The sequence below is a fragment of the Pan paniscus genome, chromosome 2, assembly GCF_029289425.2.
Source record: "Pan paniscus chromosome 2, NHGRI_mPanPan1-v2.0_pri, whole genome shotgun sequence".
Classification (NCBI taxonomy): domain Eukaryota; kingdom Metazoa; phylum Chordata; class Mammalia; order Primates; family Hominidae; genus Pan; species Pan paniscus.
This window is the reverse complement of record NC_085926.1, coordinates 52299563-52320391: the sequence shown is the minus strand read 5'-3', so window position 1 is coordinate 52320391 and position 20829 is coordinate 52299563. Positions and strand designations below refer to the sequence as shown.

The 20829-nt window shown below is 55.0% G+C and overlaps 1 protein-coding gene across 1 annotated transcript in view; it reads right to left on the bottom strand.

The window, feature by feature from the left end:
- The window catches only part of DNAH1 (dynein axonemal heavy chain 1), a 109314-nt gene that overhangs the window by 75367 nt on the left and 13118 nt on the right, over positions 1-20829 (bottom strand). Inside the window, exons 2-6 of the mRNA XM_055110010.1 lie at positions 14973-15098; positions 8422-8512; positions 3194-3291; positions 2166-2532; positions 1062-1134 (exon numbers count right to left, since the gene is read on the bottom strand). Coding sequence (XP_054965985.1) covers positions 1062-1134; positions 2166-2498 — 406 coding nt within the window. The 5' untranslated portion in view covers positions 2499-2532; positions 3194-3291; positions 8422-8512; positions 14973-15098. The remainder of the gene's footprint in view (positions 1-1061; positions 1135-2165; positions 2533-3193; positions 3292-8421; positions 8513-14972; positions 15099-20829) is intronic.

Sequence of the window (20829 nt, the reverse complement as noted above, 5' to 3'; positions counted from 1 at the left end):
GGGGCAGGCTACCCCAGCCCTCGGGCAGCAAAGTGAATGTCCACTACTGGCTGCTGAGAGCCCTGATTGACACTACCCTGTGCCGCTGGGGGCTGCTTTTTCTCATGTGGGTAGAGCTGCCATCTGCCAATCACCCCCAGCCCACCCTGCCATGTGTGGCAGGAGCACCATTCCCAATACCCCCAGTGCTGAGATCTGCGGTTAGTAACCATTTTCTGGGTCACAGATACTTGTGAGAGTGTTGGAAACAATAGGCCAGACCCTCAGATAAGTGCACAAATGTACATGCTCGTGATGTTTTCTAAGGCCTGTGGGCTCCAAGAGGACTGGTGTGGACAGCAGCAGGAAGGAGCCAGGTCTTTCCTGGGGGTGGGGGGAGGGGCAGACGGGGAGCCACAGGGCATCTGGGCCTGATCCAAGGGGACGTCCTGTCTGCCGGGGAGAGGCACAAACCGTGGCCAGGTGGGAGGCCACCTGCGCAGTTCCTCACCACCACTCAGAGCTTCTCCTGGAGCCCCTGTTCTCCCCTCTGCCACTGGGGAAGGCCCCACACCCTGCAGACCTGTCCCAGTCCTCGCCACCCTAGCTGTGCTCTGAGACTCTCCATGAGCCTGAGAGGAGAGTCCCCCTTTCCTCCTTCAGCAGGGATCTCCCAGGCATCTATCTGAGCCAGGTCCTGTTCTAGGTGCTGGGTCTCCAGCAGGAAGCAACTCAGACAGTCCTGGCCTCTTCAGGGCCCACATTCCACAGGAGGCAGAAAATACACCCATATGCCCTTCTGACCTCAGTCAGGGAAAGAAAGCTGTGGCTCTGACCCCTGGCAGCCCAGCCCAGCCCAGCGTCAAGGTCATGGCTCCACTAAGAGTAATGACTCGGTAGCTGTGGCTGACTGAGCACTCACCATGAGTGGGTAATTGTGAAGCACCCTGTTTCTTATTATCCCCGCTCCACAGTTAAGGAAGCTGGGGCCCATAGCCAAGAAAAGGCTGTCTCCCTGAGGCCAAAAGCCTGCTTCGAAATACCTACCGGGACCCACTCACACAGCCCTCCTGAGCACTGACCTCTTGGGGTGAACTTGTCAAGGTCAGCCTGCCGCAGGAGGTTCTGGCTCATTCGGGGGCCACGACATACCTCCTGAAACCAAACATGGAGCCCTGAGTATGTGTCAACCTCCCAGGGACAGGCAGGACCCGGGAGGGACCCCGAGCCCAGGCGCCTCCCTTGAGACCCACCAGGGAGCACTCCAGGAGCACAGGAGTGGGCAGAACCAGTGAGTATGCACAATTCCCCGTTCAAAGGCCACAGTGGGCAACAAGCTGTGGCTACCCAGGACATCCTGGCCCCACCTCATTCTGGTCCAGCCCAGCTCCCCTCCTTGATCTGAGAACACTCCACAGTGCATCCTGGGGCTGAGCCATGAAGCAGGTACTGCAAGGCCAGCAGGTATCTCTGTACATACCTCCTCTCCCAAGGGCCACTGGCACTGCAGGTTTAATGCATATCAGGGGGTCCTCACCCTGTCTTTCTTGGCCCCTCCCTGGCCTAAAGCCTAAGGCTGCCTGGGACCTACAGGACTCTGAATTCTCTCCTCGTCATTCCCCCCCTTCTTTCCCCTGCCCCCAGCCTCCTCCCTCGATCTCTCCCCTCGCATTCTAGCCTTCTTCTTCACACAGCCGTGCCCTCTCTCAGGGACCCCAGGTCTTTGTACCTGTTGTCTCCCCCTGCCTGGAACATGCTCCCAGGCCCCACTCTTACATCCTGTCTCTTAGATCTCAGCAGTACATCACCTCATCTGTGGAACCTTCCCAACCAGAGCCACGGGAAGGGGTCTTCCCTACCAAAGCCACTGCCCCACAACAATGACAATAGGGACGTGGGCGTCTCATCCCTGCTGCATCTCCAGGGCTCCATCCAGGGCCTGGCACACAGCAGGAGCTCAGTAATGAGTTGTCGAATGAATGGACAGATGCATGGGTGGTGAGAAAAATGGATGGAAGGATGGATGAGGGGATAATAGGGGGTAGATGGATAGAAAGATAGATGGATAGATCGATAGACAGCTAAATGAACAGATGGACTGACTGGTGGGGAGAAGGATGAAAGGATGGGTGAACGGAGCCCAGAGGAAGGGTTGAGGCTTGGTAGGGGATGGCTGCCATACTCACCCCAAGTTGATCTAAGGTTCCAGGGCTGAGGATGTCGGAGTAGAACCCACGCTGCTTCATCAGCGGGTACTTCTTATCAGTGCCTGTCAGGGGTGACTTCTGGGGCTGCCCCAAGTCTGAGAGTGTGGGTGGGGCCGGGGGCAGGGGTAAATGTGGGAGCTTGGGGTCAAGGGCTGGAGGATTTCCCAACCCATAGTCTGATCCTGGAAGAATCTTCCCCAGGTTATACTCTAGGCCCCTGTGGGTCCCCGCTTGGACTGCAGGAGCACTGCTGCACTCTGGGCCCTGAGGGGTCCTTCCCAGGCTATAGCCTTTACTGTTAGGCTGCTCCATGCTGCTTCTCAGGGAGATGCCCCAGCCGAAGCTCCTAGGAGAAGAACCCAGCGTCAGTCAGCCCTTGCCAGCCTCTGTCTTAGCCCCGAGACACATGGATGCCTAGATTGCCTGCCTGCCACAAGCCCCAGCCCATGACCCATGGGTAACAGAAGAGCAAGAAGGAGGGAGTGGTCTCCTCCTAATCTGGACAGGCATACAGTACCCTGAGTCCTGCCAGGAGACGGTGGGGCCTGCCCTGGACACTGCATGTGAGAAATGAGCCCACCCAGAGTTAAGGGCTGAGTGAGGGGAAACACTGCAGATGCCCCCAACCCATGCATGCGACTGCACTTGTCCACCCCTCTCCCCCATTTTATAGAGCAAGGCCTGACTTCTCAGTAGCAGGAGATGGGGAGGGAGGCCCAGAGCTTGCTCACCCAATAAATTTCCCTAAAATGACTTTCAGCCAGTAGCAGCCCCGGCACCCCCAGCCCATCCCTGCTAGACTTCCCTACCTTTTCCCAGTGTGGTGCATGAGCCTCCCTAGCACCTGTGAGCGCTGGACCATGCCCTGCCTCCCCTGTGTTTGCCCACTCGACCTCCCCCCATACCCTGGAGCCAGAGGACTAAATGGTCTCCCCAGCAGGACCCCAATCCTGACCCTCCATTGGCCCACAGATCCCTCTACCAGCAACAAAATAGCATTCACCCACCCTGGCTCTCAGGATCAGATCAGCTCAGGAAACGTATACCCTCCCGTCTTATGCAAAGGGAGCAGCAGATGCCGCCAGGGTGCATGCACATCCACCACCTGGAGGACAAGGGTTTATAGAGTTTTTATTGTGTGAGGAGCAAGCCCTTGCAAAGCCACTGTTGCTTTTGGCTACCTCAAAATTCATCACCACGGAGAATCCTTGGGCAGGAGAACATGACAAGAAATTGGACAAGGGTATGGTGAAGAAGAGGTTTGTACATAATGCTAGTGCAAAAAATAAAAAGGGGGTCTACAATTACCTCAATAAAAATTGCAATTAGAAAAAAAGAGGCCGGGGCGGTGGCTCACTCCTATAATCCCAGCACTTTGGGAGGCCGAGGCGGGTGGATCACCTGAGGTCAGGAGTTTGAGACCAGCCTGACCAACACGGTGAAACCCCATTTCTACTAAAAATACAAAATTAGCCAGGTGTGGTGGCACATGCCTGTAATCCCAGCTACGTGGGAGGCAGAGGCAGGAGAATCACTTGAACCCGGGAGGCAGAGGTTGCAGTGAACTCAGATCGCGCCATTGCACCCCAGCCTGGGTGACAAGAGCAAAACTCCATCTCAAAAAAAAAAAGAAAAAAGAAAGAAATGGCCAGGCTTGGTGGCTCACGCCTGTAATCCCAGCACTTCGGGAGGCTGACGTGGGTGGATCACTTGAGATCAGGAGTTAGAGACCAGCCTGGTCAACATGGCAAAACCCCATCTCTACTAAAAATACAAAATTAGCTGGGTGTGGTGGTGCACACTTGTAATCCTAGCTACTCCGGAGGCTGAGGCAGGAGAATCGCTTGAACCCGGGAGACAGAGGTTGCAAGGAGCCAAGATCACGCCACTGCATTCCAGCCTAGGCGACAGAGCGAGATTCCGTCAAAAAAAAAAAAAAAAAAAAAGGAAAGAAAGAAAGAAAAGGAAAGCATCTTAATGAAAGGAAATAGAGGCCTAGCCCAAGCAAGCCCCCCTTCCCTGGCCCCATCCCATTTTCCCATCCCTTCTGCATCCCATTTTCCCATCCCTTCTGCACACTGAGACAAAGAGCCAAGAGCTTGAAGAACAGGGCACTCTTTTTGCTGGGTGTTTTGTGCTAGTGTAGGCCTCCTGATGGATCACGGCAGGGGGCCCTTGCCTGCACTGACTTGAGGAGTGGGGTGGGTGGCCAGGGCTGTCTAGAGCAAAACTACCCAGCAGTGCTGAAGCAGCATGCAGCAGCTGAGTCCATTTCTAAGAAGTGAGTGGTGAGTTGTCAGGGCGCCCGAGGGCCGAAGAAGGGCAGATGGGGCTCTGGCAGGAAGCCCCAGACACTCAGCCCAAAGGCCTACCTGCCTCCAGCCAGTCGGGCCTGCCCGGCCTCCCCTAGCGGAACTCTGCTCCCTGAATCCAGTCTCTGGTGGCCAGCTGCCTCCCAGGACAGGTGCTGAAGACAATGCCGAGTCTGGCCCACCTGTCTAACAGTCACCAACACTTCCCGGAGCACCCTAAAGAACAGAGGACCCCTTGGGGCTCAGCTTCATCATGCTGCAAACCCACAGATGTCTGTTTCATCTTTGAACAAAATCACCCAACAGAGCAGGGCTTGGAGAGGCCAGGGTCCCAGCTCCACAGGAGAGCATTCCATTCCATGACTTCCTCAGCTCTCAGATGGGCCTGAACACGCTTGGTTTGCTTTACTGGTGCATTATAAGGAGTTATAAGGATCTTCGGAAATAACAGATGTGCAAATGTCCAGGAAACTGCAGGGTTGCTGGGGGCAAAAGGAATCCATAATGGGTGAACTTGCTGCCCCGGTAAACTGTTTCCCTCCATGCAAGCTGGCAGTGGGGGGGATGCACCAAGGTGTGTCCCAAAGAAGGTGTGAGAGTGAGCTGCAAACTCAGAACCTGTTTCCCCTCCATCCCTCAGCCCTTCACAATGGCTCCCTTCCAGCCCTGCCCCAACTCTGTGCACCTGTGCATTACCAGTATACTCAGGAGCTAGACAGACAGACAGAAAGAAAGACCCAGTCTGCCTCCTGCCGCGGCCTCATGGGTGACAGCAGTCTCTGCCTGGGAATGAGTGTGACTGGCAGGAGGGAGAAGAACATGGCTCCCAGCAAGGCTTCTGCCTCTGGTCATTCTGGGCAGTTCCCCCTGTATGTTGAAGGAAACTGGCCAGTGAGATGGCAGGGGTGGCCCTGGTGGCCACAGTGTTGGGAATGGTGAATGTTATTGGTGGCTCAGACTTATTTTATGCATCATCTCATTTAAACTTCTGAGGTGGGAACTGAGAGTATCCTCATTTCTCAGAGGCAGGAAAACGAAGCTCAGAGAAGTTAGGTGACCTGCCCAAGGTCACAGAGCCAGCAAGAGCCACAGTTGAAATTTGAACCCAAGTTCTTCTTTCTCCCCACTCAGATCACCGGGGAGCCCTATTGGCTTGAGCCAGAGGAAGCTTCTGGTTGGATTCACTGACACTCAACCCCACTTGACTCAACCAGTAGCCAAGCACTTGGCTGAAGAGACACAGATGAATAGGGGTATTCCAACCTCACAGCAGGTACTACTATTATTGCCAATTTACAGTTGAGGAAACTAGGGCCCAGGAAAGTAAAGAAACTTGCAAAGATCACACAACCAAACACTTGGCAGAACCAGAATGGAAACTGAGGTCTTCACTTCTGGCTGACCCAAAGATCCATGTTCTAGCATCACAACAGTGGTTCTCCAACTGGGTGCTGAGATTCTGCAAAGTGGGTGCCTGTGGGGAGCCACATAAGCAGGAGGGCTTCTATGCCACTCACCCGATTCAACAAGGATCCTGCACCTTTATCCATTTCACACCCCGGGGTTCTGCATAAGCAGACAAATGGATCTGCGACTTTAAGGGATTTGGGAAGTATCTGCCCTTGGGGCGACCAGGCAAACAACACCATGAATGGTTATTGCTCCCCCAGGCTTGGGGTTCTCTCCACCGTTTTGAAGCATTCACCCGATGCAAACTGCCCTCCACAACTGTGTCTTTTCCCTCCAGTGTACCTCTCCCTGTATTACATGTGCACATCTGTTTTTCCTGTCAGCTGTGCAGGCATTTTCAAGTAACGCTGATCTCTGGAAACTTGGCACCTAGCACCTAGCATGAGGCTGGCATGGGCTTGGCACACAGCTGGTGCCTAGAAAGTACTTGCTGAATGATTGTGTGAACAAATGAACTAATGGATGGGCAAGGTGGAGAAAGGAATGAAGTTGACCTCTGTAACAACTCTGGTAGGGATCTGGAGAAGGATTGGGTAGCTGATGGGACTGCCACGTGCTCAGCATGGGGATGGGGCCCAAAAACTGGTCTGGCAAGTACAGGACTTCACTGCAAGGCTGTTTGAAGTGCACCTCCAGGCCGGGCGCAGTGGCTCACGCCTGTAATCCAAACATTTGGGCCAAGGCGGGCGGATCACCCGAGGTCAGGAGTTTAAGACCAGCTTGGTCAACAGGGTGAAACCCCGTCTCTACAAAAACACAAAAATTAGCCGGCATGATGGCGGGTGCGTATAATCCCAGCTATTCAGGAGGCTGAGGCTGGAGAATCGCTTGAACCCGGGAGGTGGAGGTTGCAGTGAGCCGAGGTCGCGCCATTGCACTCCAGCCTGGGCGACAGAGCGAGACTCCGTCTCAAAAATAATAAAATAAAGCGCACCTCCCTTCTTTCCCCCTGGCCAAGGCTCAGCAACCAGACTCCTGGGAGACCCCATTCCCCACCCTCGTCCACTCGCCCTCCGCGCCTTTTCGAGGTCCCGCTGCCCGCGCTGGCCCCGCAACCCCTCCGCCTCACCGACGTACCGGTTCCACCGAGCAGTGCGGGGATGCGTCAGCCCCGTCTTTAGGGAGGGACGCTAGGCCGTTGCTAAGGGGCGGGGCCATCCGGCACCGCAGGGCGGGAGCTTCCGTCCGCGAACCTCTCCAGCCTGAACCCTTACCTACCCACCAACTCCAGGTGTCGGTTACTTCCGCCCAGGACACTGGGACTGGGATGTTCCAGCATATGCCCCGATCGGCAGGATTAGGGCCGACCAGGGAGCGTCACTCTTCTAGGCTCCATCACCCACCCATCTTCCCTCCTGTGCCCTTTTAGAGTAAGCAGCGAAACAGCTAAATGCAGCGTGAGAACTTTGATTAAATCTTGATTTAAATACATATACATATGTAAATAATTTGGGGAGGAATAATTGGAGAAATTTACGAACTGGAAGTTGGCATTTAAGCCACAGCTGCGGGACAGCTGGTCAGGGCACTGCGGAAAAGGTGGGTTCTGGTTCTCCTGGGGCTTGGCTCACAAAGCCACACCCACCCATTGCACGGTGACTCCACTCAGGCCGCCGCTTCCGCTGGGCAGCGGATGCGCCCGACACCCCTCGGCTCGGGCGCCCACCCTCTGATGCCCCTCATCTGCTCTCAGGACCTGGCATGGGTTCAGGTTTTGATCTTCCTGCCCTATTCTGAATATTGAATTATTGTTAATTTTCTTAGATGTGATAATGCTACTGTAGTGATAATGCTACTGTGGTTGTATCAGACTGTCCTTAGTTGATGTGGCCTGAAGTGTTTCAAGAAACACGTCAGAATGTCCGCTACAATTTCCTTTCAAATGGTTCAGCAAAAATTATACATATAGGTAAGCATAGCTAGATAAAAAGACAAAGAGGAGATAAAGCAAAAGTGCTGCAATATAACAATTAGGGAATCTGAAGGTCACAGATGTCCACTGTACTAGTCTTCCAATTTTTTCTGTAAGGGAAAGAAGTGGTTTACAAACCAAAAGAACCAAAAGAAAAACATCACCCCATCTGTACCTGAGAACCCCTGCCCACAACCTTCTCAAAACTGGCCCCATTTCATAGATGGGGAAACAGACTTGCTGAGACGGTTAGTACTAGGGGAGGTCATAGGCCCTGATGTTGAATTTTACTTGGCATTTTAGTCGTGCTGGCTTGGTGCCAGGCCTGTTGCTGGGCACTAAGTGTCTGGAACTGAATTGGACCCTATCCCCACCATAAAGTGTATTGAGTGGGAAAGATGGAGAGGCCAGGCCATGAGGAACCTAGAGGCAGGGTGTAATCTGTGCCTGGAGACAGTGGTTCAGCCCTTGCACAGGCTTCTGCTTCCTCTGTCTAGAACCTGTCTCCATCCACTCCTGCATCTGGCGGACTCCTACTCACCCTTCAAGACCTGATGGTGGTGCAACCTTTCCTGAATCCAAACTGTGGTTTTATTTTTCTTGTTGGCATTCACACAGGTACTCAGTGATCACTGCAGAAGGAAGAAAGGACTGTGAGGGGAACTGGAGGCAAGGTGTCCACAGCTCTTAGAAGGGACAAGGACTCCATGGCCCTGTTTAGGGCAGTCTGGCTGCTCAATGGGTCTGCGTATAGGTTGGGTACCCCCCTTGGCCTGTAGAGAGGCACCTGCTTCCCTGCTTTTGCCTGGCACTTCCCACACTAGGTACAGCTGTCCAAAAAGCTGCAGCATCCATCCGGGTTGCCATGGCAACATCAGCCTATGGTGGGACGTCAGGGATGAGAGGGGCAGAATGCTAATCCTGGAAAGTTGCCAAGCAACACAGTGGGCTGGTGACATCACAGGGGCTGTGGCTGCTGGACAGATGGACAGGCCACAGCTGAAAGGGTCCACTCTCAGGAGGCCCAGCTCACAGAACCACTCACTGCTTACCATGTGATGGTCACTGCTGTTTCTCCCAACTGGAGAATGGACTTGAGGGGTGGGGATCGGGGGTGCTGCTTTTACCAGCAGCCCTGCCAGCTCCACTTCGCCCCTCTTCAAGGGCGGGCTGTGGATATGACTGCCTCCCTCCTCCCTGGAAGGGCACCGTGAGTCAGTCCCTGTTCTCCTGGGTCTCGGGGGCTACCCTCTAATGTGCTGTCTTCTCCCATGGCTGCGCAAGGGTTCAGGCTTTGGTCTTCCTGCCCTGTCCTGAAGGCTACCATACTTACCTTGCTCCCTGGGAAAGGAGCAGGGGGCTGAGCCATGACCCACTGGACTCCTGCCCCTCTTGTGATGAGAGGGCCATCTTTTGCCCTGAATAAGCTGGAAGAGAGATCAGCCTTACCCTTGTTGAAATGGGAGGACTAGGTTTCTACAAGAGTTGGGGAGTCACTGCCCATCTCTTACTCAGATCCCCCTTGCCGAGGACTCTGGTGGCCTGGAAGCTGGGGGATTGGGGCAGATGGGCTGCTTAGAATGCCCTGGCCCAGGGCCATGCCTTTCCAGCATGGAGTCTGAGGTCATGGCAAGTCTGCACGCCCCCTCCCCTGTGTCTCCTTGCTGGCTGAGACGGGAGCAATGCTTCACTGGCTGCAGACATGAAAGCCCCTTGTGAATGGGCAGCAGAATGGGCCCTTCATGTGGCCGGCCAGCCAGAACGGAAGGTGACAGGCATCCAGACTGAGTGGCTGAGCTACCCGCTCCCCACCTGTCCCCAGCCTCCCTCTTGGGCCCCCAGGATCTTCCTCTGATTTTCTAGGCCTGGAGCTCTGAGCTATGCCACAAGAAAGTGAGTTGCAGGCATCGGGGGCGGGGGGTGTCAGAGAAGGGAATGGGTGAGGTCTACGATTCACTGCCTCCCCAGGCCTCCCCGACATAAGCCTCCCTGCCATTGCTCAGCTGCCCTCAGCAGTTCTGACCAGCATAATCATTTCTTTGATGAATAAAAATGGAGAAAAATTAATTCTCCTTTGATCCACATGATCACCTTGACAGACAAGACCTTGAAAGCCCAGAGCTCAAGCAAGGAGTAGAACAGAGTTTCTCCGGGGCTGGTGGACTGGAGACCACTGGCCCATGAACAGACAATCTTCATCCATCACAGCCCCCACCTAATCCCCTGCCCACCTTTACTCCTGTGCAGCCTCCCTGCCGGAGCCTCTTCCCTCTTTGTTTTTCTATGATCTTCCATCCCATCTTGGGCTACTTCTCAGGACACCCTCCCTGAGTGCCTTGGCCAACAGAACACAGACTCTCCTCAGGGCCCCAGAGGACCATGGTCAGTACCACTTGGTAGATGACTCACTCCCTACCATGTGATGGTCACTGCTGTTTCTCCCAACTGGAGGGTGGACTTGATGGATGGGGTCAGGGGGTGCTGGGGCAGAGGCACAGCTTTTCTCAGCAGCCCTGCCCATGCGTCAGTCCAGGAAAGACCCATAGAAATGACTGGAAGATAGAGCAACCCACATCGGGGCCATCACCTCAAAGATAGTGGCTGCTGACACCAGCCCAGTTGCACATGACCCCACATGATCCCACCCTCACCTCCTCTCCCCTAGCCTATTTTTCTCTGACCTCCATCTGAGGGTGCAGGATGCTGAGGCTCTGCGCTCCAGGCGCAGCGGCCCAAGGGGGGGATGCCTGTTGGTCCCCACCTTCCTGGGCCAAAGCGCCAGATGGCAGGCTCTGAGACAAAGACATCTTCCACAGGACATTTCCCAGGGGGGCTCCAGGAGCTGCACAGGAAACTGTTTATTATAATTAGGCTCTGAGCACCTCTGATTTTCCCTCAGTCCCAAGGAGTTTGGTGAGCGTCAGCTGAGTAATATCTTGGCAGAGTGGGTGACTTCATCAACTTGGCCCTGTGACCCACCAAGTGCCCCCACTCCCACCTTCCAGGGAACCTGGGTTTGCTGAGGCTTAGCTGGGCCCTCCTATCCACTCATCCCCCAAGGCTGGACACTCTGGGGACCAGACTGCCAGCCTGACCTTTCATCCACCCCTAGAAAGGGCTCTGGACGGGGCAGGAGGCCTGGATTATTCTGATGACTCACCGGGCAAGTCCCTTCCTTTGTTAGGCCTCAGTTTTTCTTCTGCACAATGAGGAACAGAAACCTTACCCAGTGTCATGGTGGGGTCATCAGTACAGAGTGGTGTGAGGGACACCAAGACTTTTCCTGCCCCGAATACTTCCATTCCTGGCAAAAGCACTGCCCTTGCCAGACCTCCAGGAGCGAATGTGTAAAAAACTCCCAGCAGGTCAGTAAGGAAGGGTTTGTTCCAAAGAGATGGAATCCCTCACTCCCAAAGAGGTGGGGCAGCCCTCCTCCCCATCACCCCTTGCAAATGGCCTGCCTGCTTTGGCCTAGGGACATTCAAACAGCTAGGGTGGCAGTTAGAGCTGACAACTTCCTTGGCAATCTGCTCCCATACTCTGGGTCTGCAAACTGAGGTGGCAAGAAAGGAGGGGCCTCACCCAAAGTCATGGCAGAGTGGGACAGGAACCTGGGGCTGTCCTGCGGGATATAGGGAGCCGCAAGGAAAAGACCATGAGACAAAGACCCATTGCCATGAGAATCCCACTTCCCTTTACAGGAGGAGGAGGGGCATCTACCTGGCCTCACACTCCTCTCACTCTTTGTCCCTCCTCCACTCCACCATCCTGAGGTGGGGCATCAGGGAGCTGGCAGACAGGCCTACCTTTTGCGCCAGACACTGAGAGTTGCTAGAGTCTCAGTTTCCCTGTTTATGGAAGAACTGGACTGTCCATCACCAGGGCCCCCAGCCATCCTCCAGCTGCCCCCTGTGGAGCACTCTCCTCCTGGAGAGTACCCACCCCACTGTCTTTCTCTTTCCCCAGTACTCCTGATAGGCCACTCAAGAGCCTGGCACTGGCGAGGCGTGGTGGCTCATGCCTGTAATCCCAGCACTTTGGGAGGCCGAGGTGGGCGGATCATTTGAGTTCGGGAGTTCAAGACCAGTGGGCAACATGGTGAAACCCTGTCTCTACTAAAAAATACAAAAATTAGGCTGGGCATGGTGGCTCACACCTGTAATCCCAGCACTTTGGGAGGCTGAGGCGGGCAGATCACGAGGTCAGGAGATCGAGACCATCCTGGCTAACACAGTAAAACCCCGTCTCTACTAAAAATACAAAAAATTAGCCAGGTGTGGTGGTGGGCGCCTGTAGTCCCAGCTACTCAGGAGGCTGAGGCAAGAGAATGGCGTGAACCTGGGAGGCGGAGCTTGCAGTGAGACGAGATCATGCCACTGCACTCCAGCCTGGGCGACAGAACAAGATTCCATCTCAAAAAACAAAACAAAACAAATACGAAAATTAGCCAGACGTGGTGGCACATCCCTGTAGTCCCAGCTACATGGGAGGCTGAGGCAGGAGAACTGCCTGAACCCAGGAGACAGAGGTTCCAGTGAGCCGAGATCGTGGCACTGTGCTCCAGCTTGGGTGACAGACAGAGACTCCATCTCAAAAAAAAAAAAAAGCGTGGCAATACTGGGTCTCCTGCCCACTTCCTCTGTATCCTTGGAGGCCTCTGAAAAATGTCATCTCCAAACCTAAGCAGTGACTCTGAAGTGTACAGTAAGGACTCAGGTCTCCATGTGGTCCAACAGATGCGGCCCTGAGAATATGACCCAAGATACCCCCGTCTGTTCTCTTCCCAACCTGGCCTCAGCCCTCCCTCCAAGCAGAGAGAAACTGGCCCTTGCAGACCCTGAAGGCAGGATTGGCTGCTCCCAGTTTTCAGGTGAGCAGACTGAGGTCCTGGAGCAAAGCCTTGTTTTGCAGGCACACACACTGCTGGCCAGGCAGAGCTGGCTTGGCAGCTGGACCCTCGGTCCCTGCCCAGGGCCTTCCCTGCTATCCCTCCTGGTTCCCCAGCCCTTTTGGCTGGCTCTCAGAGAAGGCAGGTGGGCCTGAGGATGGGCAGGGCCTGCCCTGGGGAGGGAGCTTGGGCTGGGAAGCAGGTTGGGGGGGCGGTGGTCAGCAGGTGCAGGATAATGGGGCCACTGGGGGAGGCCCAGGGAGCAGGTGCTGCCCATGGAGGGGCTGAGGTTGCCATTGTATGCCCGGCTTTGGCGGGCCCAGAGCAGAAGGGGGGTCTCTGTGGGCCGTCAGGCTGCCCTGGCTCAAGCTCAGAGGTCTCGTCCTGATGCCTGGGCTCAGGCACACAGCCAGCCCCTCCCCTGGGTCCCAGCAACCCCACCAGGTTGCCATGACAACCAGCACTTTCATCCCTGTCCTTTTGTCTGGTCACGGTCCAGCTTTTGTGACCAGCCATAATTGCTGGGTGGAGGGAAGGGGGCCTTGCATCAGGATACACTCAGCTGGGGTTGAGTTGTGAACTCAGGCAAAGGAGGGCTGGAGGGCAGGTTAAAGAAAACTGGAGATGCAAAAAGGCTGGGCTTTGCTGGCATTTCCCCCTGCAGTCTCCTCTCCTGGCTGCTGGCCACATGCTCAGAACTGAGTCTGCTGGCCCCAGAGTGAACTGTCCCATCTCTGGGCCTCATTTTCCCATCTGTGACTGCAACTGCAGATGACCCCTCTCCCCGGGTGCGCCATTGCCCTGGGAGGCAAAAAAGCATGAGCCAACCCAGAACTTAACTCCTTTGTGCAACTGAGAAACCTGAGGCATAGGGCAAAGCTAGGCCCCGGTCCCGGTCACACCCACAGTGAGCCAGTGGCAGAGCCAGACCTCCTGGAGGCGCAGGGCCTCAAGGTATTAGGCCTCCAAACCAAACAAACTGAGCCTCACAGTTGTTTCTCTCCTGGCACCCCCATAGGGAGGAGCCTTGCCAGCAGGACTCAACAGGGGTGTGAGGGGGCCCACACCTCCGTCATCCTCCCTCAGGCCCCACCAGCTGTGTGCCTTTGGGAAAGTCCCTTAGGGCCAAGTCCCGGGTGTGAAAAACAAGGGGGTGTGTAGAAACAGTTAACCCTCCCTCAGTTGGGGTGAGAAGGAGGTAAGGCCTGCCCTGCACAACACCAGCTCGTTGTCAATCCCACAAACACCACCCACCCTGTTCCTACCCATCGCCCCTGCCCACCCACATGACACGGCATTGCCTGAATGGCTGCCCTGCCCATGCTCTGGGCATTCCTTTGCCCCTGTTGTTGCCTTCCCCTGTGGTGCCCTCTGTCCTCCAACAGGAACCTGGTGGTCCCCGGTGACCAGGGCTCGGGGAGGATGGTCACCACTGTCCTTTAAATCTAAAGAATTCCTCCTTGACACAAGCACTGGTTTTCAACAGGGAAACAGAAGAAGCAGAGAGCACTGCAGAAGCCAGTTTTGTTGCTGCAGACAGAGGCTCTGGGATGGGACCGCACGGGAAAAGGCAGCGGGATGGCTTTGTCCTTTCTTGGGTGGTTCTTCTGATCTTTGAGGGAAGCCAGGGGTTCCTGCAAGCCCCTCGCCCCAGCCTCAACACCCTGCAGCCTTGTGGGAAAAGTATAGGCACCCCAGACAATGATGCGTTTCTAAAGGGTCTGCTACCCTCCATGGGATCTGGGGCTCAGCGGGGCCCTCAGGCTCAGGAGGGACTCCCACCACCAGGGCCATTTCACAGGCATGGCAGGTCCACTCGTGCCCCTGAATGAGAGACTTGAGGAGCAGGGGGACCAGAGGGGACGGGCTGGGGCTGAGCAGAGAACTGATTCAATAACCAGCCGGGCAGACCCTGCACGTCATTGTGGCTTTGCCATCCCAAGAAAATGTCACTTCTTCCCCATGGACATTCTTCTCTGCAATTAGCTCTCCATCTACACTGGATGTGAGTGGGGTGGTGGCAGGGTCAGCTACCTGGGGCCAACAGATGGGTACCATTGATGTACCAGTGGTACAAGACTGTATGACTGGGCAGCCCAAGCCAGAAGGAGCACAGTGTCCACCTCTGCAGCTATTCATCCTTACTATGGGTTAGGAACCAGTTACTAAGCAATTAGCATGTGGCCAGGTGTGATGGCTCATACCTGTAATCCCAGCACTTTGGGAAGCCAAGGTAGGAGGACTGTTGAGTCCAGGAGTTTGAGGCAAGGTAGGAAGACTGAGCCCCGGAGTTTGAGGCCAGCCTAGGCAACATGGCAAGACCCCCATCTCTACAAAAAAATTTTTAAAATTAGCTGGGCATGGTGACATGCGTACGCCTGTAGTCCCAGCTATTTGGGAGGCTAAGGTGGGAGGATCGCTTGAGCCCAGGAGGTCAAGGCTGCAGGGAACCATGATCACGCCACTGCACTCCAGCCTGGGCGACACAGTTAGACCCTGTCTCTGAAAAATAAAATAGAAAAGTTAGCATATGCCATGAGGTTTATACACATGTCATTTAATCCTCACACCAATCCTAGAAGGGGGTAGCTATTACTGTTTCCCTTTTTGCAGGTGGGGAAACTGAGACTCTGAGAAGTGAAGCTGGTCGGGGAAAGGGGATTGGCAGACTTGGCCTGGGTAGTAGGGGAAGGTAGGAGGCAGGGCTGAGTCAACTGTTGGAAGAAGACAGATTTGGGCTCATGATACAACATTTTTATAATGGTCCCAACCAAAGGACTGGGCTGCCCAGATGGCAGGAGCTCCCTGTCATGGGAGGCATGCCAGGGGAAGCTGAATGGGCACCTTTCCTGTCATTTGGACACCTGAATGGAAAGAGAGTACCTATCAGGAGCAAATGAGGCCCTAAGGTGTCAATCCTGGCCCCAGCCCAGTGCTGGAAGGTATAGAGAAGACAGCACCTCCCAGGTAGGGGTTGAAGTGCCCAGGGGGCACACCCTGCTGAGAACTATGCCCCCATTGTCCCATCTCCAGGGGCGGCTTCCACTTTCCAAGATGTGTCTTTCTTAGCGAGAAATTTCAGGACACCCGAGAGAGGCACAAGGGGGAACACAAGGCTGGTAGCAAATTCCCCCAATTTTTCACTCCAGGCACTTCCCTTGTCTCATCCTAGTCCCAGCCTGTGGGGACATCTCAGAGCCCAACCCCACTCCCAAGGTCCCTCTCTGCAAGGCTGACAGCCTCCTCCTACCCCATCCCTTACACCCAACCAGTGTAGCAAGCCCCATCGGTTCTCCTCCTAAATATCCCTCAAATCTATCCACTCCTCTCTGGATCCACAGATGCATCCCTGGCCACCTCCTCCCTGGCCTCCCAGTCACTAGTGCCAGTTCATTTTCTACCCAGCAGCCCCACAGTCCTCCCTGATCTGGCCCCACTCTCCCCACTCAGTGCCCTCATGCTGTCCTCCAGCCAGAGGGAAGCCCTTTCAGTTCCTGACGCACACCCTGTCCCCCTGTCTCCTGCATCACATTCACTGCAGATTGGACATCTTTCCTCCCAGGACTGGGTTAAACACCCCTAGGTGCCCACAGCCATGGCAAAATTGTGTGGCCAGAGTCATTAACATGTCTGCCTCCTTGGAGAGACCAAAGGTGCCATGGGACAGAGTCCAACCTGTCTTGCCCAGCCTATATTCCCATCCCCTGGTCCTGCCGCCTGGCACAGAGGAGATGTTCAGTGAGCAACAGCTGAATGCATGCAAGCATGAATGTATGAATGTGAGTGTGACTGAGGCTGAGAGCGCTGTCCCACACAGGCAGGTCCCCAAGGACAGCTGAGTCCAGAAGCCATGACAGAAAGTGGACTGAGGGAGACGTTTGGGTCAGGAGACTGAGCCAACAGGTCCTCTGTGGAGGCCCGGACTTGTGTAGCCCCCACTCCTGCCCTGAATCACAAAGAGGCGACAGCTTAAGATCCATGCACCTGCCAGAAGGGACAGGAATGGGGGATTCAAGCCAAATAGAGTGAGTGAGGCAGATTCCTAGAGGTCTTTCCCACTCCCTCTGGCCCACAGATTCCCTTTTAGCAAAGTCACTTTAAAGTCTTTCCTGGGGACTGTGATGGGGTGTGAGGGAACTGAGCCCAAGGCCAAAAGACCAGCCACAGTGCACCTCCCCTACTCAACCAGAGGGGAAGATGCCTCTTTGTGGCTTTGTGTACACACACACACACACACACACACACACACATACGCAAAACTTCCCCCACACAGAGACGGAGCAGGGCCTCCCTGGGCCTGGGAGACCTTGAACCTCCAGTCACCACTCTGTGTGTGGCCCCTGGCTTCCTCGTACCCCTCTCAGCTCAGCGACAGCCTCCTGAACTTCCTGGCGGGCTTCCAGGCCTCAGAGAAAGCCGCTGTCTCTGCCACACCATTACTGTCACCATCACTGCTGCTGCGAAAATGCAATTACAGCAAACAACAGCCGCCGCCTCACTTGAGCCTCGCCATCCACACCTGGAGCTAATTAACTTAATTAGGCCTTAATGAGCTACACTGGTCGGAATGCCTATTTTTACTTAATTATCCCCTAATGTGCTTGGCATGGAGGAGCACAGGACCCGGAGGATGGCTTTGGCGGTGGCGGTGGCAACCACCTCCTCTCCCTGAAGAAGAGACACTCAGGAGGTGATGCCTGTCTGCCTGGAGTGGTCCCCAAAGAGCTGAGAATCCCAGGAGGATGGGTGAGGCAGGGGCCACGGGCCACGCTGCAAGAACAACAGCCCACCCAGCTCCAGCCTCCCATCATTCCCACTGCCCCGTCTGAGCTGGGGCTGAAGCCACACTTTGCTCAGTTGGGGGTGTAACAGGCATGACCTGGCTGGCTTTTGCATTCACAGACCTCTGACAGGGGAGGACATGGGCTCAGAGAGTTACTCTTCCAACTGCCTATAATGGGAAGGCACAGAGAGATGAAGGGCTTGCCTGAGGACACACAGCTAACTGGTGGCAATGGACGTGAATGGCTCCCAGGCCCTTTGAAGGAGCACTTTAAGCCATGACGGGGTCCTGTCAGGGTGGAGTCTAGACTCTTTCACACCAGGCCAGGCCAGGCTAGGATAGGCAGAGGATCACTTAGACAGCTGGCCTCCAGGGTCCCTACGGCAGCACCTTCCACCCCCAGTTGGGCCTTGGCTCCTGAAAGCCAAGTTTACATCATCAACTTCTCTAGCTTTGGGGTGGGGTGAGGTGGTCTTGGTTCACTAGACAGATATGGGGGAGGCTTCAAGAGCAGGGTCCTTCCCTACTGGCCCCTGCTGGCCTTGACCCTGCTGGGGCCTCCAGATCAATGGCTCATTGATCAATGGCTCCAGATCAATGGCTCATTTGAATCTCTGGGTTCCTGGGGCTGGAGGGGTACCCTGTCCCTTGTGTAAGCAAAATACATCTCTATGCTAAAGATGGATCAATCTCTGGGGCAACCCCCTCTCTGGAACTCTAGGCTTATATCTGACAACTGTTTCCCTTGGCACCTCCAGCCCTATCCAGCCCCAGGAGTCCCAGTCCTAACACAGACAACCCAGAACCCTTGATTTCCCTCTCTCTGGTCTGCTTTTCCCAGCATCCCCCTCTTCTGAAAATGGCCATGCCATTTGCTCATGTGCTTAAGCCAGAAACTGAAGAACTGCCCTGGACAACCCTCTCTCACACCCTACAGCCAACCCTTCCTGAAGTCCTGTTGGCTCTGCCTCCAAATAACATCCCCAAATGCCAGCTTCCCACCACCTCCCAGCAAGCACCCAATCCTGGCCACCATCCTCTCTCATCTCGACAGCGTCTCCCTTGGTCTTCATGGAGCCTCCACAATCTGGTCTCCATGAGGCTGTCACAGTGATTTAAGGGAAAAAACCACTCCCTAGTTCAAAATCCAATGACTTCCCATGGCACTTAGAATAAAGTCCACAGGCCTTAGCCCAACTGACAGAGCCCCACCTGCCTCGCTGGTCCCATCCACCTCCTTTCCCTTCTCCTTGCCCCATTGACGTGGGCTGCCCTTCAGGACCTCACAGGCCTCAGGGCCTCTACACTGCCTACTCCTTCTGCCTGGAATGCTCTTCCCCCTGACCTTTGGATCACTCAGATCTTGGCTTAAACATCATTGCAGCCTTCTCTGGCCCCACGCCCTAAAGTCTCCTCCTAGGCCCTAGCCCTGTTAGATCGCCTCCTAGATCACCATGTTAGAATCTTCTCCGTGGTACCTGTTAGCATCTGAAAATGCTGTGTCTCTGTCTCCCTTGAACTTCATCTGTTTTGATCCCTACTGAATCCCCAACCTATAAACCACATGCCTGGCACACTGTAGGAACTTTTTGCTAAATGGGTGTTAGAGGAATGCCTTGACTTTTTCACAAGTGATTAGAGTCCCCAGCCCCTTCCTTGAGCTGCCCAGAGCCCACCCAAATACCTCAGGCCAGAGCATAGTATTCTTGAATCCTACGTCCTGGCCCCCAGCCTCTGCTCACACGGTCCAACCACCTGGAATGCCCTTTTCCTATCATTTGCCAACAGAAACTCTGGCCTGCCCCCAGACTTCTGACCAGTGAGGGAGTGGGTGGGGACCACCACCTGTTTGAACTAGTGAGCTTGACTTGGCCCTTGGCCTTGGCTCTTCCTGAGATTTATCTCTGCCTACTCTTTGGAGAGAACTCCTTGGGCCTGTGTCTGTCTGGACTCTAAGGACATGAGCCTCTGGAGGTGCTGGCCTTCATCTCTGCCTGCTCATTGCTCCCCATTCCTGCCCCAGTAGCCAATCCCAAGGTGGCTGGCCTAGAGTCAGCACATAGCAAACATTTGATGAAGGAAGGAGGGTGGGTAGGTACATGAGGTCCCCCAGCTGTAGGTCCCATCTCAGGGCTGAGGATGTGGCCAGGTCTGAGCATGAGCCTAGGCAGCTAACCCAAGTGAAGAGAGGCTGCCTCCAGCTCTACCCAGCCCCAGGAGGACCAGTCCTAACACAGACAATTCAGGATCCTCCCACCAGCCAGCATTCCCCTATGACTATGGCTATGCCATTTGTTCCTTGGCCTCAGGCTCCCCTCCTGTGCTAGTCCTCACCTCCTTGGCTTGAAAGGGCCTCTTTCCTGAGGCTGAAAAGTCCAGGGGCACCAGGCCAGATGGCTTGGTGCTCAGGACCTTCTGGCCCTCTGGCCACAGCCCCCACCTCCTCTGAGAGGTGAGAGTGGGCTCCTCTCTCCTCCTGGCAGCACTGGCCTCTGCCAGTGGATCTTCACTGTGCCATCTCACAGCTTATGCCCCAGCGTTCATAGAAATAAGGGGGTTTTAGTCTTGTTGTGACTATTGCCTGTAACCAGAGCTGTCCACCAGCCATCTGTGTGCCCACCCCACCTGTGCCCTGCCTGAGGGGCTAGGCCCCTGGAGACAGTTCTGACTGGCAATTCCCTTTGTCCAGGCTAGACCCTCTGCCCTTCTGAACTGGAGAATCTCTGTCTCCCATCTAGAAGGCCTGGACTCTGGGTGTCATCCCAGACCTTCCCACTCAGTGGTACCCAATCTTACCAGCAGTATTCCCAGCTGGCTGGACCCTGGTCTCATCAGAGCCCCTCCCACCCTGGATCCTAGATCTAGAGCCATGCGGTCAGGGCAGGACAGACTTGAGGATGCTCAGTGTGAGGGGAGTCACTAACCTGCAAGGACCAAAGCCGGGGTTTGGGACTTGGTGCTGTCCTTTACTGGGTCTTGCTGCCTTGGTTTATCCACCTAAGAGGCAGAGACATCGTTGTCATTTAGCAGGATGTAGGTGACGCCCATGAGATGGAAGCATGAAGTGCGTTGTAAACCTAGCATTGGTGACTTCACCTGAATTGCTATTGAGGTGGGAGCAGGGAGTTGAGGGGTTTTAAACACCAGTCTAGCCTCTAAGAAGGCTGTGGTTCCAGCACTGCAGGCTGAGCACAGGGATCAAGTGAGATCACAGGGCCTAGGAAATGGATTCCCTTCTCTGCAGCCAGGGACCTTCATCTGTTTCATTTATGCAATGG